The 27,805-nt window shown below is 40.7% G+C and overlaps 1 protein-coding gene across 1 annotated transcript; it reads right to left on the bottom strand.

Moving 5' to 3' along the window:
- Nucleotides 1-2,954: 2,954 nt before the first annotated feature.
- On the bottom strand, nucleotides 2,955-27,506 carry LOC134041115 (rap1 GTPase-activating protein 1-like). The gene is made up of 17 exons (XM_062487405.1): nucleotides 27,489-27,506; nucleotides 22,301-22,348; nucleotides 21,148-21,186; nucleotides 20,837-21,028; nucleotides 15,785-15,888; nucleotides 14,256-14,334; nucleotides 13,922-13,975; nucleotides 13,748-13,831; nucleotides 13,270-13,370; nucleotides 12,509-12,638; nucleotides 12,100-12,255; nucleotides 9,306-9,377; nucleotides 9,046-9,132; nucleotides 8,185-8,319; nucleotides 6,661-6,807; nucleotides 5,351-5,454; nucleotides 2,955-3,075 (listed from the first exon to the last, which is right to left on the bottom strand). Exons 1-17 carry the CDS (start codon nucleotides 27,504-27,506, stop codon nucleotides 2,955-2,957), a joined length of 1,671 nt encoding a protein of 556 aa, XP_062343389.1.
- Between the last annotated feature and the right edge of the window lie 299 nt (nucleotides 27,507-27,805).

The following is a 27,805-nucleotide window of genomic DNA, read 5'->3' as shown; positions in this document are numbered from 1 at the left end:
GGTTGCTTCAGTGGCTGCTGATTTGGCAATGGGAAGGGCACAGAGCCAAAATGCTCCAACAGGAGCTATCTGTCCATCTCCCTCTCACAGAATTCCTGCTCCAGGAACTGCCAGTGGAGCGTTACTTGGTGCCACTCGGTCTCTCCACAGTCCTTGAGGTCCTCTAAGTACGTTCATGCTCCTCTTAGCCAGGACTCAGATTTCACCCCAAAAGTCTTGCCAGTGTCTTCAGTGAGGTACCCAATGACTGAGTAGCATCCGGTCCACTCCTGATTGGCTTGATGTTCCCACTCAGATGTGTCTGAGGAGGGAAAACACACATACAAAAAACCCATGTACTTTTCCTAGGATATGGACATACACAGATTTTTCAGATGCAACCCAGACAGTCGTCTGATCCTCAGGAGTTCTACCACTTGGTTACATAGGCTGGGCTCATTCTTTTGAGTCTGTCCCTTGGGAAGGATTATTTGGAAGGCTACCTGGACAGTAAAGCAGAAAAACTAAGGATAATTGTCCCTGTATGTGGGAGAGAAGACACCATTAGCTCAAGTGAACAATGCAGTTTCATGGATTGCTGGCTGATCACTGCATAAATGTGTGTTAAACTCAGCATGCAAGGACAGAAAGTAAGTGCTCCTTTGTCTCTACTGCAAAATAATAAATCTATTACTTATGTGTTCCCTTTGTATTTATTTCCAGGTTCTACTATTATAGTAGAACACAGGTGAAGAAGTTGATCATTCCAAGTTTTGAATCTGAAATTATTATGTAAGACCAGTAGCATCATGCTGGACACTTCTGAGGTAACAGAAATTTCTTGTGACTCTATGAAGAGAACCAGGAGTAGACTGATGACAGACTACCAGGAACAGCCCATTCTGTTATCTAATAGGGACTACATAAATTATTCTAGAACAAGGTAGAACTCTTTTGCATTGGAAGTATGCCTACATCTTGATCCTCATTTCACAGTTGATGAAAAACAGATAGGCTATTTCAGCAGAATGCTAGCAAGCTGACTCCAAAACAGACTTTACACTCCCAGCCTTTTCCTGCAACATTGTGCTAGTACTGTCTTGCTGAAAATGGTGTGCTTTACATGGTGGAATTACGTGTTCTTAATTCCCTGTCCCAGATGTCATGCAAAAAGTATGGCTGCACATGGGCAAGTCCCTAACTCTGACTAATCACTAATTGTGCAAAACTCCATGCTGCATCCCACCTTATAAATGAACTGTCCAGGAATGGGCTAAATCACCACAGATATGAAAATACTTCTTTTTTTTTCTGGTGATCCTAAGTGGTTTTGAGTCCATGACTGGAAAAAGAATCCTGGGAACAGAACCAGACAGACTGGCAAATCATACAGGTCATGCCTAATGTGCACAAACAATATTCATGCAAGTATTGTTAGTAAAATCCCATGCTATATTTGCTCTCTGGAAGCATGTGGATACCAACTGGAAACAGCCATTGCAGCTGGCTCACCTCCTCAGCTGATGGAGAATGGGGGTTGGGAAGTGGGGGAAGCAGAATTCTTGGTGATTATGCAAGGTAATCAGCTACCTAATCAGAGCAAGAGTCCCTCACACATGCCTGTCAGGAACTTCTAGTTCACTAACAAGGTCCCAGGCAGGATGAGGAAGAGAAGGTGGTGGGATGGTGTGGTAATGCTGGAAGATGGGGGATGCTGACCAATCAGCGATGTCCTGCATTCCCTCTAGTCCTTAGCTGCCAGAGCTAGCACCTTAAATGGTCTGTATCTCCTAAATGTGCTCCCATCCGCCTTCCCACCAAAATTCTGGGCGCTCATCCAACCCAAAAACTAGTGTACACACAAAAACATGCCAGAACACTGCACCTCGGCTGTGACAAAATTCTGAGCAGTCCTACAGCATACACCTGGGTAGCTGAACTACTGCAGATAGTCACCAGCTTACAATTCTTAGGGAGCATTGGGCGTGTAGCTGGAAGGGAGGCCCTTCCTTGTCAAATTTGGCACCTGAAGCAACTATAACCACAGACACCCGGTTCTAGGACACCTCCTGACCTTTTCTTAAGAATCTCCACATTCCCAAAGAAAGGGAAATGCCCTAATACAAAGTACTTGTTACCTTTCTTGCCACAGGTCTCATTCAAGTTCTCTTGAAAAAAATCAGGTGTGGCAAAATGTTCCAGAAGAAAGTCAGCTGCAGCCTTTTGATTAAGAGACAGCTATTCTGGAGTCTCAGAAATATAAATGGGTAGATTCCCTGAAGTGTTCTAGGTAGGATCACATCACTGTACAATACAGCTTAGCAGCAGCAAAGCTCCATTACCAGGAAATTGCATTTTTCCAGTTTTTGACAACCAGAAACTGGAGAATTAACTTGCAGATTACTGCATGAAGTGCTATGCACATACCACAGGGTGTGGTATGGCTTGCTTTAGCAATGAAACACAGGTGCAACACATGGGACCGTGCTGGAATCCTGCTGTAACACTTTGGGGAGACTGGAGACAGGTTAGTTCACGCTGGTTGGGAGCAGCGGCATGAATCCTGCTTAAAGGGGCAGAACTTGAGTACAACCCAACATCCCAACATACCCTTGTCCAAGCTTCTCCATGAAGCTCCAAAATCACTCCAGAGCAAACTATAGAGGAAACATACACACCAGTAAACATGAATAATCGGACAGCTAGGATTTTGTGTATCCTGTTGGATGCAAGCTCACATTACAGTAAAGATATTATCAAAATCAAGTGGTCCAAGCTTTCATCATGGTCTGTTTAAGAAAGCCAAGTTCTTCACAGGCTCTGAATTACTGTGCCACAGCCAGACATCCAACTTTTGAGATGCGTCAATGCCTGATGTGGACAATTTCAGTAAAGCTCCAACAGAGCAAGACATGCACCACACTTAAGCCAATAACAGAGACAGCATCTTTCAAATATTAAAATTTATTTTCAACTCACTTGCTCTTCCTGATGGGGAACTCTGGAGAGCTGGGACTGGATGATCCATCAGACTTCAGGTCAAAGAAAGTTCCTGGACTGTCCAACACCCTCTGTATCCTCTCTGTGGTGTCTCTGCTGGGAGAAAAGAGGAACCAGCTATATCCCAGGGCCACAGTTAACTACCATCTATTCTAACACTCCCTTACAAGACACAGTACAAAGCTGTATCTCCTGTATACACGTAAAAGGGAAGTAAACACAGCTGTGCTGAAAAGGGCACACTCCTTACATGTGTCATGTGACATCTGGAAACGGCCAACTTTTAAGCTCCTTTTGAATTGATAGAAAAGCCTGAATTAATTTTAGTATTCACCTTTAATTTTTTTTACTTTCTCCTCTATCCTCCCCATTCCACTGGTCTTAAGAAGCTATAGGATTTAACAGAGAGTGTAAATAAGATGGTTACAAAAGTGTTATTGCCACGAGGACTTGTCAAGATACCTCTGAAGAAAGCTGTCTGTGTAACTGATATGACAGGTACATTTAATTAAATAATGGAAAATTAAGGGATTGGGGTTTTTTTTTTTAGAACTTCAGTGATGGAATTTGTCATGAAGTTCTTCTTCTGCTCTCTTAGTCAGCTGACCCTACCTGCGTCCCTCACATCAGGGTTTCTGATACCCTCACTTAAGTTAATACAATTGTTTGTAAGACTAGAAATCACCCTGACAAAAAGTAATTCTAAAATTAAAGCAACCCTGAAGCTCCTACAACACACTAACAAGTGGGATGGCCTGGGTCAGCTCTGCCAGCAAAGCCTGCGTATCATTAAGTTACAGCTTCAGGGTGAAGTCACAAGTGACACTTTAAGCTCACTGTTTCCCATAAAGAGAGCATGCTCCAGCCTCCTTCATTTTTGCTGAGTGCACTTTCCACCAGTCCTGGTACCCATCAGACTTCTCCATGAGCCAGTTCATGGCAGAACCTGGCAGACAATTAATTCAGTGAAAGAAAGTTGATACTTCTATTTGATTAATGGGCTGAATCAGTTCCATGAAAGGCCCATTAGGGATCTGAGCAAACATCACAAGGAATAGTCAGGACTGGGTAAATGAAAGGGACAGAGGGAAAGTATCACATCTGCTTTCAATAACAATGAACTGTTAGAGCAGTTGCTAGTGAAACTGCACCTTTGAGAATGACCCACATAGCCTTTCAGAAAATACAAGCCAAGGTTCCCTGTTCCTCATATCTAAGTTTACAAGTAATCAAAAGGAAAGCTAAATAAGCCAATTAGTTCATCAGATCCCTCCAAGCAAAGAGTAGGGGGAAAAAGAGAAAATAAATCCAGGGGTTTTCCCTGGATTTCCTGTAGTATGAAGTTTTACAGATCCTTCAAGGAGATAGAAACAGTTGTTGTACACAAAGTAATGGATTGAAGGTCGCAGCTGCCTAAGGTACAAAAGTATTTCAAGTACTGAGGACCTGTGGCTACTGTGGTAGCTTAGACTGTTACAGGGCAGTTGTCTCTGAAGATCTAATTTTTCTCAAAAGAAGTTCTATTTATATTCAGATTAGGTTCATAGGCACCTCATTAAGAAGGAAGGAAAAATGCAGTAATTTCCTCCTAAAATAAGTAGTTTCCACATTAGAGACGACTTTCCCCCTTTTGCACCTAGTCTTTAAGCTGTTTCCTGGAATTCTTGCAACTGGGAAAACTGCATATTAGATCTAGAGCATTCATGTGACTTTTGAGACTCTGTATAAAGGTGTCTCAGCTAGAGCTGAGAGAAATTTATAATTTAACTAAATAATCTTTTGTGACAGTAGACAACTTTTGAATGGTTATAATTCTGTCAAATATGCAAAATCACTCCCTGAAGCAGTATATTATCCATTAATTATTTCTCAGATGATCTAACTTAAACACTAGTCATTTGGACTTACAGCTTTTTTAAATAAATCCTTTAAGTTACCAGAAGTTTTGCCTATATAAATATTTTAACATTAAAACAAACAAACAATCAAGCATCCCCTTCCCAAATACCAGCCTTTCATCTGACTTTCTTCTAAAAGTGTTCAGCGAAGAACAGGAAACTCAAGAGTCCTGGATCATACTGTACAGTATTTAAGAGTGATCTTAAAATGTTCCTCGACCCATTTCCTCCATTCTTCCTCAAATACTGATTCTCTCCAATTCCAAACGCCCTCTTTATATGTTGTCTGTTTGTTATTTGTCCGTTTCTCCATCAATCAATAATCAGTCCCTTTCCTTCCCATTCCAACTATTTCCATTTTAGTTTTCATTCCTGATGGCTTCCCCTCCACCTATACGTGCCTTTCTATGTTCCTTTTCTCAACTCCTCTTGGCTTTTTTACCCTCTTTGTCTTGTTTCCCCACAGCTCATACCTCTTTTCCTCCTGTATGTTTTCAATGCCAATGGCACTACTCCGTCGCCCATGGAAGCGGCTGGCTCGAGCACGTGATGGGCTCCTACCAGGCAAGGCAAAAGACTAGAAAAAAGGAAAGCATGACAGAAAGGACAGGAAAAAGACAGGAAAAGCTGTGAAGAGCTGAAAGCATAGAAGAGATTGCAATGTGGATCCAGATCCTCTCCTTTACTGCAATCCAAGAGCTCAGTTCCACCTGTGCAAGGAGTACTTTCTGTCAGCGAGCAAGAGCAGCCAGGGCTTACAAAGGTGGTGTGAGAAAGGGACAGAGATACAAAGGAACAAAGGCAGAACACAGCCAGTATATAGAGAAACAGGCTTGGGAAGGGAGGTATCCCCATATGGTGAGAGGCAGAACCAGAAAAGCAAAGAAAACCAGAAGTTAAAGGAGCAAAGGAGGCAGCAAACCCAAGTCATTAGTAGGCTGTGACTCTGTTGTATTGACATAAAGAATGCATACAACCAAGTAAATGTCACCAAGAAATCTTCACACTGAAGGGCACCTTCTTGGTTTACTCAGAGATGGTTTTTCTGTAGTTTGCCTGTATTGACATCACTAGTGCAGAGACCACAACCAGCTGGATGCACTTTGGCCAAGGTAACCATATTTTCAGTATCAGTAACATGGATCCTTTTCTGGAAAGATTTGTGATAGATTTTTTTAAATTAATTGGTCACATATATTTAATATCCCTATCAAATAAGAAAGGCTTTGATAGTGACTAGAAATATTAATTATTTTTCTCACCCCAAACTTTATTAATATTGCTGTTTGTTCCCAACATGCAAATTCTATTTACAGCAAAACAGCACCTTGAATATCTTGTGCACCTGTTTATATTGCAGAAAATATCCTGATAGGTGAAATCAAAGAAATGAAACAGTTCTAGTGTCCTTATGTTCTCAGGTCTTGCCATATGACAATACAGTACCATTCCAGCCAAACCACAGTGCATGCATTTTTTAACACATGGCACCGTACAGGATCTAATCCAGGATAGCAGAGGTAGATGTCTGATGCAGAATCATGTTTGGCTTTCTTTTCCCAGTCTGCATCAATCTCAGCTCTAGTTTACACATGAACTGGGGCTAGAGATGGGCACAGACAAAACAGACTGTAACACATGCTGTCACCACTTGTGAAATGGGAAGATACAACAAAAAGATTCACGGTGGGACAAGAAGACAAACTAATAGGGAAAAGGAAATGTGTGCGTGGTTACAAAGGTATGCCAGGTTCTCTTCTTACAGCCCACCCGAACACCTTACCGCAGCAATGGCCTTAGGGCCCTCGGCGACACTCTGGCTGAGGGCAAGGCCAGCTGTAGCTGGGCGGCTGGGCAAGGTGGCTGGCTGCTGCTTTCTCATGGATATCCCCATGGTATCCAGGCTCTGGCTGCGGCCTCTGATCACCCGCTGAACAGGAGGGAGGCAGGGAAACAGACAAACACAGATATACACATATAGACATGCACACGGTAGGGTAAGTGTGAGAAGCACCACAGATTGAGCGGGAAGTTGCGACAGACTGACACCAGAACTACACAGATCCTGACTCCCGGAAGGCAGCACCTTAGACACTGCCCTGTTTTGGTCCTAGCTGATTCAAGGAGCTCTGGGAAGAGCTCTTCCTCAAGTATATTCTCTAGTTTCACTTCCCTTCTCCTATTGCAATGCATAGAGGTTTCTGACCAGTATCCCAGCACAGCGGATTTAAATAGCATCACCTGGAGCAGTCCTATCCAGTACAGGCTATAAAACACAAAATCAAACTCCTGTTCAAGGCTGTAAGGTTCAGTCTCACATGAACTTGAGCTCTGGTTTCAATGGGAAAGCAGCTATATCAAAATCTGCCGCATTTGAAAAAGCCATTTTCTGACTTAACTCAGTCTTTTCCAGCCTTTTACAAATGTCATCTGTGTACATGAAATGCAAATCACAGCATCTGCCAGAAGTCATAAAAGGACATTTTGGGAGAATAAGAGTAAGACATGGATGGGTTAAAATTCATGGTTAGCAGCAAAGGCAGTTTGCATGTAAAAATACACCTCACCAAAGCATCCCAGACTTGACCAAAGCTATGCACACAGCTACCAAACCTATTTGTGAACAGATTAGTTTTACAGACCTTAATAACTCTAATTGATCCACCATACAAAGACACAAAGTAACCTGAAGAAATGCTATTTATAACCCATCTCTCTTTCCAGAGAGATAACTTATTATATAAAAGAAGTGGCAAGGCAGTTCCCACCTAAGTGGGAAAGGGTTAGTAGACAGAATAGGAAAGCATTGTCTCTATATAACCAGTTCAAAACTCAGTTTGTCCAGCCATACAAAAATTTTGTTTTCACATACCAATCATGTTTATCACTTCTAAAAGAAAGTTCTGTCAACTGATTTATTAAAAAAAAAAAAAACCCCTAACAATAAAAATGTCCTAACATGCCATTTACACTGAAAAAGGTAAATTAACTCTGGCTTTTAGAGGGTAAGTAAAGCATCACAGTTTTTCTAGACAGTAAGCTCAGAGATAAGCTAGAAACTCTTGCAGGGGCTCCTGCAATTCCTTCAGCTATAACGAAATTGAATTGAAAGACATCTGCTGTAGGAACTGAAAGTCCCTTGCTCCTAGTTATTACAATTCCTCTTGCAAACACTGACTCTTTCTTCTCTAAGTCATGGAACAAAACCACATCTGACACTTGACACCAGTATGAAGCATAAAGAGTTTGACTTCTAACGGCCAGTATGGAATTTTAGACCACACTGTAGGTTTGCAGAAAGGCTCACCTTGAAGTTTTCGAGGAAGCCCCCACTGCCATTGTCTATCTTGTCATCCTCCCCTACTGGTAATCCCATCATGCTGCGGCTGCGAAGCTGCAACTCCTCAAAAAGGCTCTCCAAGAGGGCACTTCGTGTTCTTTCCTGCATCAATATTGGAATGAGAACAGCTTTTACTGGAAGAGAAGATATTTTTTTCCTGTTTTTTTTTTAATGTCTCACACCCTTCTTAAAAAAAACAGCAAACCAACAAACAAACAAAAAACCCCAAAAGACCAACAATGACAACAACAAAACCCCATGAAAATTACTTTAAACAGTATGAAATAGTTTTAACTGCATAGTTACAGAATATATTACAGTAACACCCAGCCCTTTTAAACTCTTCCTAAAGCAAGTCATAAAGGACACTTCTTTACAGCTGATGAAACATCGTTTCATCATTTTTTCAGAGACATAGTTTTTTCTAGATTAGGCAACGGCAGAGTCTGGAACAGAATTTTGGTACCTTGAAGCACATATCAGAGATATCAGCATGCATCTTGTAGTGTAATACTGAATTTCAGCTAATACAGAATTTCCTCCAGCAAAATATATGCATCAAATTCCCATCCTTACTTGAGAATTAGATCTTTATATTTAAATGTACCTGTTCATAATCCATCACACCTGCTAAGAAATATGAAGGAAATATCCCATAGCTGAGTATAAAATCACATTTCATCTTCCTTTCTTGAGCAACACAAATTTAGTAGTCAGAAATTTTACTTGATTTTCTTTATCTGAAAATAATGTATTTATTATATATATAATTTTATTTTTCATATAATTTTTAATTGAAGCACACAGGTAACCCAGAAGCAGACCCACCTCTAACTTAGCAAATTTCTCAGCTCGATAGCAGCTGTACTCGGCGTTGATGAGCTTGACCAGAAGGAACTCACGAAACTCTGCACTCTACAAGACAAGATGAAGACTAAACTAAACTGGAGATGAAAATACTAGTAAAAACATCATATCATAAAAGCTCTGCTTACTACTCTTTGGACCTCCAAAGTGCTCTAGCCAGACTGACCATACAGACTCAGAACACAAGTGTGCACCACATCCCCTGGACCAGAGAAACAAACCTTTTTAAATATGGCTGGATTTGGCAGAGGCGGTCCAAAGAAAGGAACGTCATCTCGGGCTGTGACTGAAACCTGAAATAATATAAGGGGAAAAAATGAGAATCAGGACGTGAGACCATCAAACTACTCTGATGGATCTGATTCCTCCTAAATAATTTACCTATACAAAACAGATGTAATATAGTGCCCTGTGCATCCCTCTGTTCCTGAACTCAGTGGATGGATGTGCTCATTTATCTCCCAGAAACTCAAGTCAGCTAGATGTGCACACAGGAAGAGCAATAAAAAAAAGCTGAACAGACTGCTTTTTAAAAAAAATATTTAAAATAATAATTAGTATAGCCAGTATATTTAGGGAAAAAATGCTCCTATTCAGCCTGAAAGATTAACCTCCCCTAAAAAATCTTTGTCACTGTGGTTGTACTGACCTATTTATTTTTACAGAGAATCTTTGCTGGAGATATGCTGCACACTGAGGAGAGTACCTCAGTGACACTGCCTCTGTGAGTTACAGGGAGTAAACATTCAAATGCATTTTCCCAGTAAGAGATAGGATTAATTTGCTTTATTTTTAGCACTCTTACCTGATATACCAATGTCTAAAGAAGTAACTGTAATGCAGTCCAGTTTTTACACGGTCACTTGTTGCTTCACAGCACTTACCGATAGTTATATGCAGCTACCTTTCCAAATGCATACAGTACCCACGATATTTCAGAGGTTTTTTATCATGTTTGTCATTAAGCAAGACCATTATTTGTCCTTTCATACAAGAAGGAACCATTTCATAACAACCACAACTGACTCAAAACAACAACAAATAAATGTCACAGAGCCACTGCGAGGTGTGAGTTTAATGAGAGGAAGAATGGAAACGGGCTCTTGATTTAATTCAGATTTTTCACATTTCAGGCCACCTCCCATAATTACAAAGCCTCCATCTCTACCCTAATAGATATCTACCAGTTAAAATCCTGCTTTGCATTTTTAGTTTTCTGATTGCAAAAATTGATTCTATGAAATAAATTCTATTAATATTCCAATTTAACAGTAAGCACTAAAGCTTAAGTAAATGGAACAAGGCAAAGAAATCTTCCAAATGGCAGTACTTTTGTGTACTCCAATGCTCTCAAGGCAGCACCTGTTAAAGCCCCTTAAGAAAAGCCTTTACAGAAAACTCTGCTGTTGGAGTCAGCTTCAATAAAAGTGCAGATGACCAAGGCTTAAGGCTGTGGGAAAACCCTTGCAATAGCGGTAAGTAAAAAATCACCCCCAGAATCCTCCAGCTCTAATATATTGATCACTGCCAGAAAGTTCTCTGCTTCCCTTCTTATCATTGGTTCCTTTTTGCTGCAATAATTTTAATATTCCTAATCACCCTCCTTTATTGGACCCCCTCCCTAAACTCCACCCTAATTCCTCCCCTCCTCCATGTTTATCAATACCCCTGCCATGCCCTAACACCCGCTTTTGTCCATTTGCCCTCATGCATGGAACTGGCCTCCCTGTCCCATCTTTCCCTGTTCGTTCAGTACAAACTGCTCAGCTTGCTGTTTGTTATTTTCTGTATTAAAGTTTTTTAGTTCCCAAACAACCGGGTCAGATTTTCTTTCTGCATAAAGTCGCCAAGTTCAGTGAAGCCTCTGGCTCTAATAGCTGAGCTAGAAAGGATCAGAGGCTACACTCTGCATTGGCTCTAGGGTGATTATTGGGATGATTTCTTCTTCATGGAATGAAGCAGCCCTACTACACTAACAGAAAAAAAAAATGGTACTGCAAATAGGCAAAGATGAAAACAACGTCAGGAAAACACAGAATAAATAGTAACCTTTCCCAGCTCTTTCCTTGTCATTAAAAGGACCAGGGAAACTTTGTGCCCTACAAAACAGAGAGCAAGAGAAGTACTGGAACCCCATGCCCTGATCAACACAAGGCTTTCACTTACAAACTAGCTGCCCAAAACATAGGGAACAAACAATGGAAGGTGGTTGCTTCACCTCCAACACCCCTCTTGGTGGAAGAGATGATGGGGATCCTGTCCTAATTTTTATATTCTTGGTGTTCCTGTAGGCCTCCAAGGCATAAGAATTCATCATCACCATATCAAAATCCCTACATAACACAACACATGGCACTTGGATTAAAATGGAAAATCCATCACAAATCCAAGTTTCTTTATATTTTCTGTTCTCTCAGCATCACTGAAAGTTTAACATAAAGGTATACAGATATCCATATGGAGTCATGGCAGAGAGAGAATGAACTGTGTCCAAAGGCTGCAGATAATTAATTTGGGTTTTAGTAGGGCTCCTTTCAGATGGAGAGCCCCAACAGGTAACACTGCCCTTCCAGATTTGCATCAGTTCTGGAATTCCGAGAAGCAGCAGGTGTAGCTGGCTTGGATTCCATAATTAGGTCAACAGCTGTATCTGACCTGCAGCCTCAGGCAGTGCAAGCTGCAAGCACTGTGCTGTGCAGCACAGCCAATGCAGACATGAACTTTACCTGACTTATACAATGAAAGTGAGACAACTCCCAAAGTGGGATCAATTGTGGCTCATGCTCTTCGATGCAAACAAAATGTTTTACCTGAACTCTTTCTGTTTCAGTTCCAAAGCTTTAAGCTTCAGAAATTCATCAGCTACTTTGAAAAGCATACAACTTAACTCTGCTTTCAGGTGTAGATACTCAAGAAATCAGGACAACATCTGGCTGAACCTGCACCTCTCCCAAAGGACAAAGAATTACTTCAAGGATCAAAATCAGTACAGGTTAATCTCTTGCTTCTGGTTACCTTGTAGAGAGTGTCCCCAGTGGTGCTAAGAGTGAGCTGAACTACCACATAAGCATGTAGGAAATTAGAAGCAATCATATCAGGGACAAAAGGTGTGCTTTCATCCTGGAAAATGATGGCTACAATATCATTTCCAATGTGACGCTTCCGCTGAAGCTGGAGAGGAAAGAAATAATGAAGAGAGAAGACAGGTGAAAAAGAGCAGAACAGAATGATGAGACCTCAAACACCAGTCTGCCTAACATCTCAAACCTATCTGTTCACCAAATCCCTCATCACTACTTTTGCCATTACTCCAGCCAGAACTCCCAACACTATACAGTTAGTCATTCTCCCCTCTATGCAGTCCTTTTTCAAATACCCCCTCTCCCAGCCACACAGCTGTAATCCTTACTCCTCCTTCTGATACCTGCTGGGAATCTCCCTCTGTGAAGGGCAGCTTTGTGGACACGTGAAACATGATCTCCTTCCCCCGGAAATTTGTATAGACTGACTCAGTGCCTGTTTGACCTCTGGTAACATCCAAGCCTCCCCGGAACCTGAGCAAATCCATGCCACGCCATAGGTCAGGCAGTATAGAAATGAGAGAGCAGAGAGAAGACAGTATCAGTAACAGCAGTACATCGAGACTATCAAAGGAAATTTTTAGGAAATCATTGATAGTGAGGTACCAAATCTTCCCCGAACCCATGCACTGACTGAAGCTGCACTGTGTTTGTGCTGGTGAACATACCACCTTGCTAAAAGGTATGAAGTTAAACCAGGGATCTTCAAAATAGCTACTTCCTTTGGCATTCTTCTGAGAAACACTCCATATGTTAGAACTACAGAAGGGATGGGATGCCTCACAGAAAGAGCCTGCAAGAATACTGCCCCATACCACTGTGAAACAAATTTGTATTTGCGCTGCCAAAGAAAACTGTTCTTTGCTGATACTGCAGGTCAGATCGAGATGTCAGGAGACTTTTAAATCAAAATACCAGCAAAGACCAAAGCTCCAAGTAGTTCCCAGACACGATGGCTGACAGAAGCATCCAGGGCTTCTTCACCTGCACTGGGATTCAGAAGACACAGCACTTCTCCAGAAGCTGGGCAGTAACAGAGCCATAGCCTCTGAACACATGATGTTCCCTAACTTAATCTGGCTTTCCAGCTGCACTGCATACGCACCCACGGAAATCCTGCAGCTGAATCTTGTCACCAAGGAAATCTAGGAACTCCAGGAAACCCTGACTCTCTACTGTGTTACTGAAGACTTCTTCTTCAGTTGTCTGCAGAAGGAAAGCAGAAGTAGTAAGAAGCACAAGGAGTACAAAGAACAGGCAGTAATTTCTATAGACAGTTCAACCAATAATCATCTCTGCTTGAATACATTTCTGATCTGAGGCCCCACCATGGTGCTGGGGTCCTGTGCCTCAGCCCAAAGCTGCCATGAGGGTTAGAGTTAGGGTTCAGAGATCCACAAAGCCTACACTGCCAGAGATACTGCAGGGGAAGAGGCAAGCCAAAAGAACTACAGCACTGCACAAACACTGCTGCCTCCACGCCACTGCTTCTGGACAGTGCAGACCTTGCTATTGCATCCTTTAAGCTAGGAAAACTGACTATGCATTTTGCCACAAGTACCATGGGATCTGATGGGTCTTACCTGTCCAGGTTTTTGGTAGATGACCCCAAATTTGAAGTTATTGCTTATGACGTGTTCATCAAATGCAACAATAAGCTGTGAGGCCTGAGGTAATGAAAATGGAAATTATCAACTGGATGTCATTAGCCAGACTTCGATAGAAAAGTGTTATACAGACATATCAGACCACTGTACCTTGGGATAGAGGACAGGAAAGAAGCGTTCAACATTCACGTCCTCACACAGTAGCTGTTGAGTGAGAGAGACAGGGAAACAGATTATCATGTGCCCTGGCTTGCTGCAGGCATGAGAGTGTAGGCACCATTTATAATTATCTGACAAAAGCCCCTTCAGGCAAAAATTCTGAGGTAAAATTAGAAGAGAAAGAAGAGAAGGCAAATAGAAGGGTAAAAGGGAACTATATGACAGTTCTACTGGGAAATAGTAGAAAAAGAGCAAATAAGAGGACAGAGGTGAAAATAACTTGAAGAATGAGGCCTTAAGACAAACAGGCAAGCATGAATCTCACCTTTGCCATCTGAACAGCGTTGGGAAACTCATTCAGACAGGAAATGGGAATTAGATCATGTTTGGTGCCAGTACGAGTCCTGACACAAACAAAAAAGGCATTAGAGACATGGCTGAAGGGAGACACAAGCAACACTGTCTCCTTAAAGAAAGTATTGTTAAAGCAGTTAATTCCGGAGGGTTAATTTAACCGTGGTAGAATCACACATAGAATCATGCATTTTAACTGCACAGAATCACTGGAAAAGCAAGGTATTTTCACTTCTTACTGCCCATCACTTCTTGTGGTGAGCAGAGGAAGACAAACCAGGAGCCCTCAGTGCATTTGCTCCTTTGCACTCTTGTCTGCCCTGAGAAGTATTTTTCTTCCCTCCACACAGTTTTCTTTCACAGGAATCTAAATGACAAAATTCAATTCATGAACACAGAATAATAAGGCACTTGTGTGATCAGTGAGGGCTTGAAAGATTGTTATAAGGTCTGTTAGAAACAGCCCAGGAAAACAGATCTATGCAAAGTAAAGGAGGTAAAAACTGGTGTAGCATTGTTTCAGAAAGCTGACCGAGGAAAGCTGCCTTCCTCTTCATATGTGTATTTAAGGAGAGATATCTTTCTAAGGAGGACGAAATACTGGGCTGTCAAAAGCGTCTTCAAACTATTATAAACAAATAATGCAAAAAGTACTGTATATAATAAAATATCTTAACAGAGAAATAACTACCCTTTTGTTCTTCCCTGGTCTCTTCCACATAGGAAGATGAACATTCCCAGGCACAGCTCACAAACAGGCTCTCTCTTTATTCCCAAATTATTGCTAGCACTCTGAAGCATTCCCTGCAAACACTGGTGGAAACCCACCAGTGATTTTTTTTGTAGCTAATTCCTAGGCAACCATTTTTTTCCCTCAGTTCAGGATAAATCTTTGTCAGTAGCAACTGTAAATCACTTAGTTCCAGTAGCATTGCCTACTGGGAGTGCACCCAGCCCATAGAGCAGTAAAAATCTTCTCTGCAGTGGCCTCTCACCTACACAAGATCCTTCTCTGTTCTTCCTGTAGTTCATTCAGCAGCTCTCTCTAGGTAATGTCTCTCTTCATAACCCTCCCTAAGGGTTATGGCTTCATAGACTGCCCTGGGAATCTAGGGAATGTTTCTAGATCACCTTCAAGGGAGTCTTAGTCTCAAGTACAAAGCCTGGGCTAGGCTGTCCTCCATTCTCCTAGAGAGTACTCATATGTCTCGAAGTAGACAGAATAAACAGAAACACTTTCAATTTGAGGGAAGAACAGGTATTTTCCACACAGGTACTACAGGATGCACCTATAAGCACCACACCATCTTCTTTAGGGAAACTGCTGAGAGCAACTCAAGAGCAGAAGGCAAGGAAAAAAAGGCTCAAAGGTTTGCTGGCAGTTTCTTTTGTCTCCAGAAGAAAGACACAAAATTCACACCCATATCTATGCAGAGGGAGTGCAAGGTAAGACAAGAGACACAGCACAGTAGCATACACTTCAATAACAGGCATTGTTACCTCAGCAACAGGCGTAGATTTTCCTGTTTCTCAATCTGTTCGTATTTCACAGAAAGTACTAGGTAGCCCAAAGACATGTCACTGGAGTAAAAATTCTGGTGCTCCTGCAAACAGGAAACCAAAATGCATTATCCCCAACCCACTTCCTGGAGAAGTTTACCAAGTTGGTTTTTTTGCACACAGCCTATCACTCAAGATTAACTAATTTTTAATTTAATTAGGACTAGCATGTTTCCAGATGCGTGTATATTGTCTTCCAGCCCACTTGATCATCTGTGCATGAGCATACCAGTCAAAGTGCATCCAGACAGTTCAGTTCATCCTCACCTGTCCAATGTCAGAAGGGCTCCTGAGAAGGAATAAGATTAGAACACCAAGCAACATGTTTTGAAGAAATTGAGTTTCTTGTAAATAAAATCATATCCTTCATGGACTCTTCCTGTATCCATTCAGATTCTGCTCAACTAAGCACGGTCTTCTAGACATTCAACTGGATGTAGTTGAGGGAATTTTCTGTCTAAACAGCAATGGCAGGATTAATGGTAAATGACTGAACTCCCAAGAGTGCTCACATCTTAGGAAGGATATAGTCAGTAAGCAAAGAGATTTTGCAGATGAAGAATGGTCTCAGCAGTGCCACTAACACTGCCTGATCTTTAGTGGAGTGTGCCTGGAACAGAGTCATGCAGTCAAACAATGAAAGATAACTGCAAACATGTTCACAGTCTCTATATGTAAGTGGCTGTGGCCATACATTTCTCCTGGGTATACAGCCATGTTCCAGTGGCCTAGGTATAGCAATGTATATTTTGTACATTGCCGTATCATATATATTGATATATAATCTCTAACCTCAAAAGGTTAAAGCCTTTTGACACAGCATGTGCATGAAAACCTCCAGCACAATGAAAATATTATTTAGGTGAAATTGTGCAGAAATGCCTTGATCACTCCTATTATCCTAGTGGAAAAGCATCTTTATGCATGACACAGAAGAGGGACAGCAAGTTGTATTCAGTTGTACAGTCAAAACTTCCATGATTTGGAATATGTTCTGTGAAACAAATATTCCAGGCACAATAAATTAGTGAAGAACTCAGTGGGAGCAAAGTGTAATTTGATAAAAAATGGTTGCTAGTCTGTCAGTTACTCCCTCAATCTTTTGCCTAGAATACATAGAATATACATATGCCTAGAAGCTCCTCTCTGGCTCTGATGGATTGCAACCTCTCTCAAAACACTGGTAAGATTGTCTTTTGCTGTCTAAATCTTCTGTATTGGTCATAGTTCTGACACACTGTCAGAAATAAAGATACATCTAGTGAAATATTCTGGTATCTATGTGGACACAGCCAACTTGAAGTTAACAGACATAAACCAATCCTCTATTTGAAACAAAAAAACAGGAATAAGTAAGACTACAGTCACTATCCTAAACCAAAATGTGAAGATGTAGCTATCTAACTTTCTTAAGTATTAAAGATGTCATTGTCCTCACCTCCTTTTTGAGACAAAAAAGCACCCAATACCCAGAACTGCCCTGATACTGACTAACGGACAGAAGGTTGCATGACTGATCAAAGGAGGCAGTCTGAAAAAGGTAAGGTCTAAGAGCAGTCAAGAAGCAAACAAAATAATATGGCCTCTAGCTGCAGTGTTCAAATCACAGAAGTCCAGTGTGATCTGTCACACTGGTCTGTGATAGTACATGGGAAAAAAAGCTGAAATCAAAGGAAGCCACAAAGGACACTTTATTTCTCATGACCATGACTTTCAGGATACTAATGGATTTTTGGGATGCGAACAAGAATCAGGTGCAGTAAGTCACTGTGACCAAAGGCAAAAAGAGCAGCTGAGGAACAGACATATTCAAGGAGCAAAGCAAGAACATACTCCATGGTTACTTGAAGTCTAGAATCAAAATCCTTAAAACAAAGCAGTCAAATGCCAGGCTGGATGCCCCAGACAGTTGTTAAAGAAAAAGATGTCATAATGCCAACAAAAATCAGAACTAGAAGGCAAAGCAAAAGAAGAGGAGCCAAAGCCTGAGGTTAGCTGCAGCTAAAAGTAACACTGAGTTGCAAAGACCAGAAATTAAGATGCCTTTTGATGAGACTTCTAAGCCAGACCCCAGCAGATCCAATACTGGGGGATCTCAATTGCTTTGGAGACTGGGCTATCAGCTCTGAAGTTGATGTAGTAGGCAGAGCTCCACAAATGGGTGCAATCCTCACAGGGGAATGGGCACTAGAATTAGTGGAGGTCTTAAAATAACTGAATTTTTGTCAAAGCCCCTCTATGTAGCTTGATCCTGAATGTAAGCCTGGGGTTTAAACTGAGATCTGAGCAATCATATGTATGAATAAACCTGTAATTTATTCCTTATGATTTTCTTTCTCTGTAAAAACACATAGGTAACATACATCAAACTCATATTCTATCAGTGGACAGCAGCCTTTATTGTTAGCTGTCCTGAAGTTAAGAGTTGAACCATCAAAAGGCTTTACAGTCAATACTGAAGATTGCAAGTCAGTGATGACAAGACATCCTGGAGCTGAGATGACCTATGTATTAAGTACAAATTCGTTCAGCCACAGAAGCAGTTTCTGTAACACTGAATATATCTGGATTTCAAAAAGATTCTGTAAAAACAGCTAAGTATCTTCCACAGGCCAAGGGAAAAGACTAACAGAACGCACAAGGAATGCTGACAGTTTGCCTAAGAAATTATAAAGCTACTAAGACATCTGCTATCTGCAGCAACTTTAACCAGCACAAAGAAAGGACAGCATAAAGGAGAAATACATGATGACATAAGAATGCTTAGCAAGAAAGCTTCTCCCTCAGAACCAAGAGTTTCAAGTGCTTGAGAAACGGCCCCTAAGTTTATTTGACTGGCATTTACAATATATACCTTTATTAAATCCTTCCTGGCTTCAGGCCACTTCTCTCTATCAGAGCCTTGAAAAACAACAGACATTGAATAATTCCCACAGTATAAGACAAAAGGTTTTACAGCCTTCTTCCTAAAGGCTAAATAAATCTTACTGTGTAATCGTTATATAAAATACAGATCATGAGGCAAGGAAAAGGAACTGAGCTATGGCTTGAATGTTCTAGCACTTTTGGGGTGGTTGCTTTATAGGGTCTCCTGCAAGATGTTTTGTAAAAAGTGTCACAGAATTGTTTGAGTTTGAGCAATCTACATACACACATCCACAACACAGACATGTATATTACATTTGTAGTACCACACAATACTTTGATCTCCTGTCTTGCTTAAAGGATATTTCCAAAACCACTGGCTATGCCTCTCCCACCATGTGATGCCTTCAGACTCATCTTCAGCTAAGCATTGTTTGCCATTATTCAAAGCATTCAAGAGACCTTTCCTGATATGGCTGAAGTAATTTTCCTATGTAACAAACATGAAAAAGACCCAACACAGACAGCATTGAAATCACTGGTATCACTAATTTTGACTGAAGAAATAATCTTCTAGTAGAAATGCTCTGAGCTCTCTCCTTAACTAAGTTTTTAATCATGGGGAAAGCTTACTAGCCAAGGGTAGAGATTTCTGTGACAAGAGTCCTGCTCCCTTTGTTCTTTTCTGACAGTGGCTTGCTCAAAAACTTGCATGTTTAACTGAACATGGACACATTCATGTCAGTTAAAGCAAAGAATAAAACACTGGACACCAGAAAAGGAAGAATATAGGAGAGAGTTTTTCCATAGTACTGAGGCACTGATGGTTGGGCACTTTGCAGATGCAAAGTTCCACAACAGAGGAAGTCCTGGATCTCACTTGGAATGAACAATGACGATATGGCCTTGCTTGAGCAGGAGTATGGACAAGATGAGCCCCAGAGGTCCCTTCCAACCTCAACTGTTTTGTGATACCAGATCAGCAGTGAATCCTACAACTAGACTGCAAAAATCATATCCAAATTTGCCTCTCATCCTATATTGCTCTGGAAGCCTTCAAGCACAACCCTAAATTTACCATGACAGAAAAATAATTACAGTTGGCATACTGAAAGCTTCCAGAAGGTTACAGGATAAATGTCCATTAACAGATTGCACAGCAGATCTGTTAGTCTTGAGGAGAAGCCTGCAGGAAGGCTTTCTTGGCTTCCTTTTCTTCCTAATTATTTATAAATCATATTAATATAATTTTCCAGTGTTGTGGAACAAGATCTGCTACAGAAGATCACTCTGACAAGCTCAGCTACTGTGGAACAGGTCCCCAGCAATGTGAAAAGCACCACCTATTCCTGGTTTTGAACTTACTCAGCAGTCACTGAGGAAGATCACTGAATAAGATGATAAGATGCAGTGTGAGCACACTTGTCAGGCTTTATCTCCTTATGCCATGAACCAAATCTCAGAAGAGATCATGGGTTTTCCCCATTTGTTCTTAATGGCTAATATCATCCTAAGATTCAGTCTAGTAATCAGCCAATTCCATAAACAGGCCCATTCAGATAGACCTTAATGGCTGGCCACCAAACATTCACTTTATGAGGCCTAGCTCTGTTTCCTTATATGTCAAATTGGAATTTTTAAATTCATGGAACATTAAGCACCAAACGTACTTTAATCAACAACTATAAAACACATGGTCTGCCTTCATCATATACATTCTGTAATGACCATACACTGATGGGACTGTTCTATTTCCTCCTGAGGAGCTTGCACTGTTAATGCCGGAGTCCCCACTAAAAATAATGCCATTTCCACTTCCAATATTACTACACTTTTGTCCAGTTGTTATCCCAAGGTTGGTATCTGTATAAGAGCCTCAAAAGACCCTCTTAACTAAATAAAAACATTTCCCATGCAAATCTATTAATGCACAGGATAATGCACATTTCACAAGGGGACACCATAGACCATATTGTAGTATGTACCTCATTTACATCAGTTCAAGGCATCATCAGGAACTGAAATGCAGCAGCAGTGCTGACATTTTTAAGTACATCAGAAAAAGCCTGAGAAACATTTCAGCCTTGTGGCTGGGTGGGCAAAGAAGGCTCTGAAGGTCACCCTTACCTTTCCAAGAAAATGCTTGCGGTACAGCTTGGCTGTAGGATCACTTTCCAGTTTCACTTTACCACTCCAGGAAAAGGGTACATCAGACAGAGTTGGACTCAAGCTAGAGAGGTTGTGGCTGGTCCCTTCAATCCAGTAGCCCCCAAACTGGGGTAGGATAATGAGAGGATATGGCCATCCTTTCTGTAACACCTATTCAGAAGGACATAGTGCATTAAAGCTGACAGGTCTGTAAGCTGGAAGGCCAATAAGATGAAAAACCAATGAAGTCCAAGGACAAACAGAGAGAAAAGAGAGCAGTACTAACTCACCTCATGGATGCTGGGATAAGGAATATACTCCTCTTCTGTCTGAAAGCAGAACAGGCCATTAGTAAAAACATGCAGTATCTTTTAAAGCATTATGCTCTCATGACTGTGCAAGCTGCACCCTCAGCTTCTATTCTGTCCAAGGTCATCCTTAGAGCTTTACTTCAGGACTTTAGACTCCATTTCCAAGGTCTCAGCATCATAATAAAGAGCTTTGAGAACAATAAACTTAGGAGTCAGATTCTTCCCAGGCTCCTCCTCCAAAGTACAGGGAACATAGGCATGCGAAACAAGGAAATAGCCAACGATAGGCACACTTGATGTGGTTAGGAGCAGCAGCCTCTCTCCTTTTCTTGCACACAGTGTTAGATAGCTGCTGGCCAGCTGACAGGGATGACAGTAGGAATGGTAGAAAAAGTGTTTTTATTTACAGTGAGATTGAGGCTGTGTCATCTCCATGGCTGATCTGTGGTATGCATCTGAGCAATGCCAAGGCGTGACTCAGAGGACAGAAGCAGTATCTGAGCCAATTTATGCCAGTCGGATGTCCCCTCCATCACCACAAAGAGCACTGACTATCTCTGTCAGAATAAATCTATGTCAGTTCTCAATATGGCTTTTTTTGTAGGTCATCCCAATATAAAAGTCAAGGTCAAGTTTGATTTTAAGGTTAGTAGGCCTGAGCTGAGACTGAAGAAATGGAGTTCAATCTTCAACTTGAGGATTTAAAGATAGGAATCTGCTCTTATTGCCTTACTATTGGGCAAAACAGGTCAACTTTCTAGTAGTATCTCTATGAGTCATCAAGCAGACTAGTGAAATAAATGCTATGTGGTTTCATAAATATTATTACAGCTCTTAAACTGAACAAATTTAAGAAATTACTCAGTCAAAACAAACACTTTTAATAACAATAAACTCTTATTGGGACCACTTAAATTAGAAAAAGGGTAATGTTAATTCTATATCAGCTACACAGTTTCACCCTATTGTGCAGCAACTAGGAAAAAAGAAAGAAAAGAAAAAAGGCAAGCATGTAAGTGGTCTTCAGACGTTTGCAGACTCCTTGCTCATTCCAGTATGAAAGTACACTGCAAGACAGGCCAGTAATTATCTGCTATTCTCAGCAATTTAGGAGGCAACAACTCGGCCTGACCTTGAGAGGAGCTGGAAGGGAACATCTTTGTTCATCCAGACGACTTCCCTGAAAACATAAAGTCACAGACAGTGAATTCTGTATTTTAGCATGTCTGTCTCACTTACCCTCTGTGTCCTTCTCCATACCCTCAACATGCATACTTTGTCCCTCTATAAAATCTTCCATTTTAAGCAGGTTTGGAAGATTGGAATAAAAAGGTAAAGTGAAGCTAGAACTTGGCCAGTCCCCTAACCTGGCATTAAAACTGAAAAGCTACCCCCAAGCTTACACCTCTTAAAAAGCAGACAGCTGGCAGACATTAAAAGCAATCTCCCAAAATTATTCTCTTATTTGATACTCCCAATCTCTTCTAGCTACCTTCCTCCCTATCCTAAGCAATAAAAAAAAAAATGGAATGACTAAGATGTGAGTTGGAATAAGAGGGCAAAAGGCTACTGGCTGCCTAGTTTCTTCATTAATCAGGAGCCAGCATCTAGATTTCCATCTCCTCCTGAAAGCTACTCCATCCTCTGCCTTCTCACCACAGCAAAGTAGCTCACTTCCACCACACCGCTGGTGCAGAGGCACACAAGAATAAAATTTAGTGAGGAGAGCCTCAACACAGATTGAGCAGAGGCCCAGACCAGAAGATAGGAGGGTCAACAGGCCAAGTGGACATCACAGATAAAAGAGTCAGAAGCAGAATTTGCATCATCAGATAGGAAGGTGAGGACCAGGATTTAAAATGTAGGTTTCTCTTACACACAGTACGTAAGTATTCAACTATTGTCACCTAAATCTTGTAACTCTCATACTGGAACATGATGCTGAGACTACATTTTTATATACCATCAGTGACTGCCTAATGGCATGGCTAATCAGAGATTCCAGACAGGATAAGCAGCTCTTGACTTTGTGCTGAAAATAAGCAGGATTGGATTCATAACAGCCATGCCTATGCACATATTCTACAGTGGAACTAGCTTGTCAAATAGATTCTGGTAGAAATAAAATAAAGGTAAATATCAGAGGAGCTCTACAATGGAGACTCAGGAGGCTCAGGAACAAAAGTTTTAGACAATGTTCCAGCTATACAGGGTGCAAAAACTGCTAGCATAGTACCACTAACAGCAACCTTACTACTGAGGATTCACAATAATCAGGATTCTCTTTGCAGGAGTAACAAAAGAAAACAAAAAAGGAAAAAAAGAAAAAACCCAAGACATCTACTCCACATAAAAACAAGGTTTTAGGAAAATGAGAACGTTTATTAAAAGAACTAAGAAAGAGCCACAAAAAAATCTAAACCTTGATGAAATAATGAGAAACCAGACCTTGAGTACATAGCAAATGCTTAACACATTTAAAACACTCTGAGAAACATCGGAAATAAACCAGTATGGCGACACTCCAGGACAAGGGAGAGTAGTAGTAGATGCATGAGGTCATTCTCCAGAAGTCTCAAGTTGAGTTCAATCACAAAAAGTAGCAGTAACAACAAATTTAATTGGTTAAATATAGAAACACAGTAAAGCAAGTGAGGAACAATAAGCAGATAACAAAAAACCAAATTATTTTCCTCAGCTCTACTAGGAGAAAGAAGCTTCACATGTTATCTGCAGGGTGACAAGATCAAACTAGAAAAGCTGAGCTTCAAGACAATTACACATTCCCCAAAAACTTGTTTTACTTTTGCATTTTCAACAATAGAGACTAAATAAATAACAGCCTGGAAATATTCCTCATAGGAAAACTTAAGAATGTATGTTTTGAATTATGAAGTCAGTACACAGCATTGTCAAAAAGAACAACCAATTACCAGGATGTGGTGAGTTGTGAAATTAAGATGGAACACAGGTTGACAAGTTATCTTTATTTTGCAGAGGTAGTTAGTAACCATTTTGCATTTAGGGAAGTTGTAAAGATGACAAAGTCATGTTCATGGAATGTTAAGTGTTAAAAAGTGTTTTGTTGATGTGGTCCCAAGTTTCAGTTGTCAACCTACTGAGTTGAGGTTCAAAAGGAAGACCAGGTTCTGATTTCAAACAAGAATTTGGAAAAGAGATAAAGTCACTACTTTGTCACTACTCTCACTACCAGAAAGTCCTGTGCACCGTCAAGACAGGACTGAGGCAGGACAGCTACAGAGGTACAAAGCAGCCACAGCCCTCCATAACAAATGGTGGGAAGCATTGGGACAGAATGGAGATTGGGAAACTGCAGTCTTCTAATATTTCTCTCTCCTTCCTTGGCATATTTGGCAGATCTGATAACTGCAAGAATTTTCCAGTTTCAAAGGAGGTCCTGGTAAGAGACCAGTATCTCAGCAAGGCCTGAGGGAAAACTTTCTGGGCTGCTGTAAAGGAGCTCTGTATCAGAGCCTCTACAGAGAGCGAAGGAATGTACCAGCACATTCCATTACTGTGCACTGTTAAGGAAGCTCCTGGTAGCCTGGAAGTAGAAGACAAGTTTAAATCTACCTCTCCTCTAGAACAAAGCTTAAGAATAATGCAGCCCTGGGCTGCACAGTCCAAAGCTTTATTTTAAAGGGTAACCAGAACCACAAGAAGCTTACAGCATAAGTTGCTGATGATCACTGTCATTCCTCAAAAGGGAGAGGAATAAACTGCAGCAGTCTCAGCCACCTCTTGAGACACCCTTCTAGCTTGATCTGGTTTGGCTTGCTGCACTGCCAGGTTCTCTGGGGAGCTTACTGGAGACAGCATCAGTCTGGGAATCTCATATTACCAAGGTCTTGTACAGGGGAAACAGTTGACCTGAAGAGGATGAAAGAATGAATGACAGAGAAAAAGGTGTCCAGACCCAGAGTCAGGGTCCAACACAGCGTAACAATGCTATGATAATACACATATTTTATGGGGAAAGAGCATGCCTGGAGGGGACTTGTTCCAAACAATCAACTTGGATACAAAAGTGGATACAGGAAAAAAAACATGAAAGTAGTTGTGAGAAAGTAAGACTGAAGAATATGCAGAAACAGTAGGAATGCAGAACAGAGAGAGTGAACAAAAGCAATCAAGTGAAGAGGGATTGGCTATGCAAACATACAAAGACCTGAAACGTCTGAGCTTACTGGATGAAATAAAATTTCCTTGTTTTTCAACTGCCTGTACTGCAAAGCAATCTAGGAACAATATATTATTAAGCGTTCTTAACAGAGTATATACTGTGACTTCACTGGATCTGTAATCACAGAACAAGGTGGCCAGTAGCCCATTTATTTCCAATAAATTATTAATAAAATTGAAGAGAAAAAAATAAAAAATAAATAGGAAAAAAGCAGGCAAACTTGTTTCCCAGATCTTGGGATTAGTTTCAGTGTAAAAAGAGAGTACAACTTTACCTGTTAATTCATCACAGAATGCAAAATGGCTGTTCTAATTTTCAGTCCAACAATTATATTCCAATCCAATTGTTAAAGTACTCAAAAATAAATTCTATCCTGAGGCTTTTTTTGTTGTTATTTTACAGGAGAAATGTTCCAAGTCTCCTGCTTTGGTTTTCACTCACTTTGATTGTTAATGAAAATCCTAGATTTTCAGTAATGATTCAACAAATCTACAGGATAGTCACAGTGAAACGGAAGGAAAGGGAAAGGCGAAACAAACAAAAGAAAACAAAGAATTAGTAAAAATCTAAACAAAGATCATAAAAATTATTAGAAAAATTTTTTTTTTCTTTTGGGAAAGAAAACTTAACTTTCAAAAAAGTCTGTTACACTTAAACAGCAGTTATTGATTCTCCTAGTACATGTCAGGTGACAAAACAAGCTTAACTAAAAAAATGCTATAAAGTCTTAATAATGGGCAGCTAAGAAAACATCATAGATGCAAAATTAGGCAGTCTTCATGCCTTGGAAATTCCCATCAGCTCCCTGTTCTCCCTCTAACTAAAGAGGTGCAAATCCAGTCATACTTTCCATAGTGTAAACTGGGAGCAGAGAAACATTGATAATCTTAAGCACCAGTCTTCCACTGAAGGACACCTTATCCCTTATCTTCCTTATCCATATTTCAAAAGGCATGGGAAGGACTGTCACAACCTTTGAACATGTGTTTGAACTGAAGCAGTACCACATGCTCAAGCTTACTCTCCTGCACAGAGGTAAGTGAGCCAGGTGCACTTACAGAGCTGGCTACTCTCAAGCACTGAGAACACATCCCAAACGTAGTTTGGATGTCAGTACAGTGGTTGCAAGGTCTGTGTCTGTCTGTACACAAATACGAGGCATACACACCTTCAGCCCCTCCCTTCCACCCTCCTCTCTAGTCTGCCAAAAAGTACTTCAGCCTCATAACTGTAAACTCAGCATTTTGCTGCTACCTTCCACCTCCTCACCTTTGTAACCTCACTAAAGTAATTTTCTTCATATTCATAATTTGATCACCCAAATTCCAGAAAATACAGTAATTGGTTTTGGTAAGTCTAATTCCTGCACATAATAAAAGGCAGGAGTAATGTGCCATGCTGTGTGCCATGTTAGGTCAAGGCTAACCACAGCTTTTTAAGAAGGTGCACCACTCAGGGAAAATATTGGTGACCTGCAGGGATGCGCTGAGAACACAATCTGAAAACACAATCCAACTTCACTGGCAGATATTTAACACATAAAACATATTACTATTTCTTTATCTCATACGGTAAAAGGGGAAGAAACCCAACGCTGCCCTCTTTTAAGTTTATAATATAATATGTGCAGCTAAACGCATGTATTTCTGTGTAAGAATTAAGCCAGAGTCCTTCTTGCTTGCACAAGTTAAAGACAGGACCTACAGTAGTTATTTATTAAATTGTTTGACCTTGCTAAATGCTTTTAGGTTAACATCCCATTAATCACCTGTCATTATACCTGCTACCCAGCAGAACAGAGTTTCCTGAAGAAGATGCCAGAGATAACTTATTGCAATTTTGCTTTGCTCTCAGAATCACAATTCTGCAAAGAACAGACAGAATTATAATAACCTGTGTCTACTGCTTCCATTATGCTGACTAGAAAAAGGAACATGGAAAAATGCTTTTGAAATCCCATTGAAGAGTAAGAGATTGAGCCTAACAGACCTAAAAATTCTGTAAACCCGCATTAAAGGATATTGTGAGTGAAGCAATGGAACACAGAGTAGCCGATTATTTGTTTGCTACAAAAACCTAAGAGATCCCAAAGTTTGACAGAATTACTCTTCCTTACCTGCATTTTTTCAATCATCTCAAACAAGTCCACAGTCTGTGAAAAGAAAAAGACAACAGAGAAAAATTATTTGACATTTGAAGAAGCTAACATTATCTTCTGTGGTAACCCAGATATTGAAGGAGCCAACAGCTCCTTCCATATTTTGGCAAAGAAACTACTTGCTTGCTGAAGATACAATGGAATTATTCGTCCTTAATTAGTAGCATGGACAAAACAACTGGCCAAATTGTCTTCAGTCTGTGTTGCAAAAGTTTGACCTGAAACTTAGTCAGGTACCAGGAATTTCTCTCTTTCAATGGGTCAGATTGACTTGA

The sequence above is a fragment of the Cinclus cinclus genome, chromosome 2 (genome assembly GCF_963662255.1).
Source record: "Cinclus cinclus chromosome 2, bCinCin1.1, whole genome shotgun sequence".
Classification (NCBI taxonomy): Eukaryota; Metazoa; Chordata; class Aves; order Passeriformes; family Cinclidae; genus Cinclus; species Cinclus cinclus.
The sequence above is the reverse complement of the archived record's forward strand: the minus strand, read 5'-3'. Positions and strand labels throughout refer to the sequence as shown.

What these genes read in the sequence shown, in the direction of transcription:
- LOC134041115 (XM_062487405.1), bottom strand. An exon ending in CTTATCCCAGCATCCATGAG is followed by an intron (nt 21,029 to 21,147) that starts GTGAGTTAGTAC and finishes CCTTCTGAATAG; the next exon opens with GTGTTACAGAAAGGATGGCC. An exon ending in GCCCTAAGGCCATTGCTGCG is followed by an intron (nt 5,455 to 6,660) that starts GTAAGGTGTTCG and finishes CCTTTTTTCTAG; the next exon opens with TCTTTTGCCTTGCCTGGTAG.